Source organism: Petaurus breviceps, unplaced genomic scaffold (genome assembly GCF_028583685.1).
Source record: "Petaurus breviceps papuanus isolate PSGF00001 unplaced genomic scaffold, PetGlider_PUasm1.0 186, whole genome shotgun sequence".
Lineage (NCBI taxonomy): Eukaryota > Metazoa > Chordata > Mammalia > Diprotodontia > Petauridae > Petaurus > Petaurus breviceps.
In genome coordinates, this window is record NW_027185798.1 from 3,014,734 (window position 1) to 3,020,733 (window position 6,000).

General features: G+C 42.9%; 1 protein-coding gene across 1 annotated transcript in view; it reads right to left on the minus strand.

Moving 5' to 3' along the window:
- DGKG (diacylglycerol kinase gamma) overlaps nucleotides 1–3,584 on the minus strand; it is a 76,941-nt gene extending 73,357 nt beyond the window's left edge. The window contains exons 1-3 of the mRNA XM_069089139.1: nucleotides 3,567–3,584; nucleotides 2,647–2,812; nucleotides 979–1,185 (exon numbers count right to left, since the gene is read on the minus strand). Coding sequence (XP_068945240.1) covers nucleotides 979–1,185; nucleotides 2,647–2,812; nucleotides 3,567–3,584 — 391 coding nt within the window. The remainder of the gene's footprint in view (nucleotides 1–978; nucleotides 1,186–2,646; nucleotides 2,813–3,566) is intronic.
- Between the last annotated feature and the right edge of the window lie 2,416 nt (nucleotides 3,585–6,000).

The window sequence follows — 6,000 nt, forward strand, 5'->3', positions numbered from 1 at the left end:
TTGAAAATTATTATTTGTCTCCATGGTGCTGAGACCAGCTAGGATCCTCTGACCTCCTCAACAAGTAAATGGTCTCTAATGAGAGAATTCCCCATCTTCACAGACATTCTACCTTTGGACAATTCCAGGGGTTAGGAAACTTTTCTCTGATCTCAAACCTCAGTCTGCCTCTCTAATTTCTACCCATTACTGCCCTCTGGGGGAGGTTGGATCCTTCTTAACAAGACAGCTTTTGGGGTACTTGATATAATTATGCTGTCCTCCCTGAGCCTTCCCTCATCGCGGCTAAACATTGTCCGTTCCTGCAGTGGCTCTTTATGTGGCTTATGGCCCCTTGCCATCTTGATCATCCTTCTTGGGATGGTCTCCAGAGTGTCCATCCTGAAGGTCCATTCTATTTTTTTCCCCGTGTGGACATTTGCAAAGAATGATTTTAAAATTGCCCCCCTTGGTCTCCACTGCATGTTGTGCCTGAGGAAGGTGATTGGGATCATTGATTCAGAGCTTGAAGGGACCTCAGAGGCCACTGAGTCCAATCGGCCACAGAAGTTAGATGACTTACTCTAGGTGACCCAGTAAGCAGCCTCTGCAGGACTTGAACTGGGTCCCCTGACTTTCAAGTTTTCACCCCTGAATCACATTTCCTTTCCTTGACTGGCATTCTAGCCTTTTACCAACAGGTAAGCTTTCGGATGACAGTGAATTCTTAGTTCTGCTCTTTCTTCACTGAGCATAAACGAAGACTTAGGAACAGAGGGCTCGACACGTCCACAGATAACTGCCCAGGGCAAGGACAAACAACAGGTGATCGAGTCAGCTGAAAATCTGAGGTAGGGTCCTCCTCCCCCTATCAGCTCTCAGGACGCCCAGGCTGAGCCTGAGATGTTCCTCACTCATCCTAAAGGTTTCAAACACACCCAGAATCAGCTGGCAAGAAAATATGACAACAATAAAGAATAACCACCCCCACATACTCACTCTGAGCCTGAAGAAGGTGCAAGGAGATATCTGTAGAAAAAGACACCATTTTGGGCCGGGGAGGAATTCTCCGGTCCGCATTGCTGCTTTTGAGCCCCGAAGGCAAGGAAGTGGTCTGCTCATTCTTTTTGGGCATGGTGCCTGCAACTTTCTGAGACTTGGCAACAGGTGCGCTGGGGCCACAGACTGCTGGCTTCCCATTGACATCTGCACCGGGGAAGGAGTAGGATCAGTTATTCTCCAAGGATTTGCTGAGCATCCCAGAGAAGTCAGAAACTGTTTATCAAGAGCCTGCTTTGTGCAGGGTACCATGCAAGGTTCTGGGGAAAAGGACATGATGAATCAGAGGTATCCCTTTTCCACAAGGAACTAGTACACCCCAAGGGGGGGGGGCTCATGGCACACCGACTATAGACATATACTTACACAGATTTGTATATACAGATCATACAGACACATACATAAGTATACCTCTACCTCCATCTCTGTCTGTATCTACACCTACCCTCAAGGGGGTGCTGGAGCCAGCTTCTACCGGCTCTTGAGAACTAATTGTGAAATTTTCAGTGCAAGCAGACCTCAGAAAACCAAGAAAAGCTAAAAATGAGTGCTTGATTTGTTTTGTTGACTGTCTAGAGTTAAAGTGATGGAGGAAATACTAATAAAGCAGATGAAATTCCAAAGGTGTCACGTGTTTTTGGAAAGCCTGTTGTTAAACAGGTAATGCACCCCTCCCTGTCTCTATTCATGCCTAAATCTATTTAATCTATTTCAATGTTTATAGAGATAGCACTATCAGTATTTATATCTGTAATATGTGGCTGGGGGTCCTAGACCTATGATTTCATTGTTTTATGGAACTCCCAAATTTGTAATGTAATTTTAAGCTTTAACAACCTTAATTAAATTTTAATGTTTAAAACTTCACTAAGACTTCTGAGATACCCTGCAGTCCTATCTGTATATCTCTACCTATATACTTCAAGGACACACTCAGTAGTCCCTTACTCGTGACAGGGCTAATGGCCTCTTCTGTCCCGGTGGAGATGCTTGTATCTGGTGTCGAGTCCTCTATTGAACAACCAGATGATGTGAAGTTCTTGGAATAAAATCGACATCTCTTACTGCTACAAACCCGTGTCTTTCAGTGTCCTGAGGACATTGGCCACCCCTTTATCTTCTGCACCTCCACAGAACTTATCCCAGGTGGATGAGTCTGGGAAGATTGGTTGGGTTGTGTCTATGTTCATACGTCTCTGCCATTTGGGCTCTAGTCGACCTTGTCATTCCCTCACAAACACAGCAGGGGCTGTGTTTCGGCCTCCCCTCTTGATTTTCTTCACTATTCTATATACTGTTGTCATTCACTCTAACTTTTTGATTGCTTGTATTACTTTGTTTGGAGAGGCCCATCTTTCCCTGGCTTCCCCAGCCCTATTTCTGCCTGCATCTGCTTTGACCACACTGACTTCACTCCCATGTGGGGAGAAGCTTTTTTTAGCTCCATTGAAAGATACGCAGCCTACCCTAGGGGAAGGGAGGGTGTATTGAAGGCCATGTTTTCTTCTCAGGGCATTCGATTACAGTAAGAGGAAGATGTGGCCACGGCCATCTTCCATTGGCCTCCAGTGTGGGAACATGGATCCAGGGACCCTCGAAGGTGTTTACCGTAAATGTTGTCTTGGGGGGCACTGGAACTTGTCGTGTTTGACTTAGAGGACTGTTTCAACTTCTTGCATGTGAAAGACAGGAAAAGATGTTTACAGAGGTCCTCAGGGATATCTTCATCCAGGTAAGTTCTCATGAAGATCTTGAATCCTTTATAGTCAATGGGCTGAGGGGAGAGAAGAAAAGGGGCTGTTTTTGTGATAGATGGAGGAAGAGGAGATGAAAGCAGGAAGGGAAGACTGAAGAACAACAGAGAAAAGGACATAAGGAGAAATAAAGGGAAAAGGAGAAAGGCTATAGAAAAGGAAAGAAGAAGAAAAATGCCATTATCGTGTAGTAGAAAGGATGGGTGGTTTGGAGTAAGATGATGTGGATTCAGATCCTGGTTTTGCCATTTACTACCCATACAACTTTCAGCAAATCATGTATTTAAAGCATTTATGAAGTGCTTACTGTGTGCCAGGAACTGTGCTAAGCTTAGGAAAGCAAAAAATAAAGAGGCAGAAACAGTCTTCCTCAAAGTGCTCATGTTCTGATAGGAAAGACAATGTGTATGTAAGTACATCCAAGAGATGTACAGCGTTAAAGGAGCCAACCTCAAGGTGAGCTGCTATTATTAAAGGCTCTTAAAGAAAGTGTTATTTGAACTAATGCTTGAAGAAAGCCAGGAGGCGGCAATGAGGAGGGGGAGAATTCCAGCCATGGGGGACAGTTGGGGAAAATGTATAACCTGGGAAGGAATGTCATGTGGGGAGCAGCCAGGAAGCAGGCCAGTGTCACTAGACCAGAGAGTATGTGAAAGGGAATAAGGTGCAACAAGACTGGAAAGATAGAAAGGCCCAGGTTATGAAGGGCTTTAAAAGACAAAGAGAGGATTTTATATTTGATGCTGAAGGCATTAGGGAGTCACTGGACTTTACTGAATAGGGAGGTGACATGGTCAGAACTGGGCTTGTTGCCTCAAAGGAGGTTTGATTCAATGATCTTCATGCTCCTTCCAACATTGTATCTATGATCTACGTGTATGAAAAGAGATGGATAGAAAAAAAAAGAGTGAAAGGTAGCACATAAATGTGGAAGGGAGAGATGGGACTGGGAAAAGGTGGGAAGGGGTGTAAGACATGAGAAGCACATGGGAATGAAATGGAGTGGAGGAAAGAGGGGATGTTCACCTAAGCCATGCTACAGCCATGGCATAAATCAGATATGAGACATTTGGGGACATAGAGGCCACGGAAAACAAGCATAGATTTGAACATTCTACCATTTCTACTCAACAAACTCCATTATTTTGATTGAGTTGTTCAGCCAAATCCATCTAATTATACTTTTACCTAGTAGATATCTTTCCATTTTTGTCCCCAAGGATATTGTAAGAGATTTTGTCAAAAGCATTGCTAAAATCCAGAAGTTCAATGCCCGTGCTATTTCTCTGATTTACTAGCTTAGCTATCACACAGAAAAAGAGAAATGCCTAGTCAATCAATTGACAAACATTTATTAAATGCTCATTATGTGCCAAGCACTTAATAGCATCACTAGTCAATAAGTATTGATTAAGCCAGGCACTGTGCTTAGTTGGGGACACAAATAGAAATAAAATATGGCTCCTGCCCTCATGGAAGTCACAATCTAATGTATTAGGAGACAAAGACAAAAGTGAAATAGGCCTTTTCCTCAGGGAGATTATATTTTATTGGGGAAGACAACGTATACTTATATAGGTAGATTCAGGATAGATACAAAAGAAATCCAAGGAAATGTTTGAGGAGACCACTAGCAGTTTGGGTGGGTGGGGGATCAGAAAAGGCTTCATGTGGAAGGAAACACTTGAGCTGAACTTTGAAGGAAACTAGAGATAAAGAAGAAAGAGGTGATGGGAGGGAGTCCATTTTGAGCATGGGGAACAGACAGGGCCAAGGTATGGAGACGGAAATTGAAGTGTATATGATATGAAGAACCATAAGAAAGCCAGTTTGACTGTGCTAGAGTGAAAAGGAGTGATGTACAATGAGGCTGGTTATGAAAGGCTGTCAGATGGGTTTATATTAGATCCTAGAGGTAAAAGGGAACCACTGTAATTTGCTGAAAGGGGAGTGGTAGGGTCAGATTTGGGTCTTAGGAAAATCACTTATAACAAACAAGCAAAAAATGAAATTACTTAGGCAGCCATGTAGAGGATGGATTGGAGGGGGAGAGAATTAGGAGTTTATAGCAATAATTCAAGATAGTGCCGAGATGGCAAAGATAAGGAAGGAACTCATCTGGGCTCCCCCAAATTCCCTTCCAAACAACTTTAAATCACACCTCAAAATGAATTCTGGAGGAGAAGAGCTTACAAAGTGAAACAACTTTCCAGATGAAGATAACTTAAAAGGACTGCAAGAAAGGTATCTCCCACTCAGGTAAAAAGGAGAGAAGCTTAGCACAGTCAGTATCTGGGCAAGCCAGTGGGACATCCCTAGCCCCAGCACAGATTAGCAGCAGAGGTCCCATGCTCTGACTAACAGCACAAGGAGCCAGTTGTGAGACTTCCAGTCCCCACATGGTAAGCAATCTGCTAGCCCCAGAGGTCCCAGAACACCAGGTGAACATCTATGCCCAGAAACTGTAGTGCAGCCGGCCACTGACTCTCAGCTCAAGAAGCTTGGGACTGTACCCCCCATACTCCACAAGCAGAGTTCCACTTTAAAAGTCACAAAATAGACTGGAAAACGAAAAGAAAACAACAGCAAAAACCTGTGACCCATAGAAAACTACTACAGAAACAGGGAAGATCAAAGCACAAACTCAAAAGAGGGCAGCAAGGTCAAAAAGCCTATATGTGAAGCCTCAAAGAGAAATATCAATTGGTCTCAGGCCCAAAAAGAACTTCTGGAGAAGTTGAAAAAGGATTTTAAAAACCAATTGAAAGACATAGAAGAAAATTTGAGAAAAGAAACGAGAGAGATGTAAGAGAATCATGAAAAAAAACAGTCAACAGCTTGGTAAAGGAAGCACAAAAAATGGAAAAAGATGGACAAAAATCCACCAAAGAAAACAACTCTTTAAAAAAGGGTACAAAAACTCACTGAAGAAAATAATTCCTTAAAAATTAAATTGGAAGCTAATTACTCCATGAGACATCATAAATCCATCAAACAAATTCAAAAGAATGAAAAAAATAGAAGAAAATGTGGATTATCTCATTGGAAAAACACCTGACTTGGAAGGTAGATCCAGGAGACATAATTTAAGAATTATTAGACTACCTGAAAGCCATGATAAAAAAGAGGCTGGATGGCATTTGTCAAAAAATTATTAAGGAAGGGGCGGCCAGGTGGCTCAGCAAGTAAGAGCACTGGCTCCAGTGTT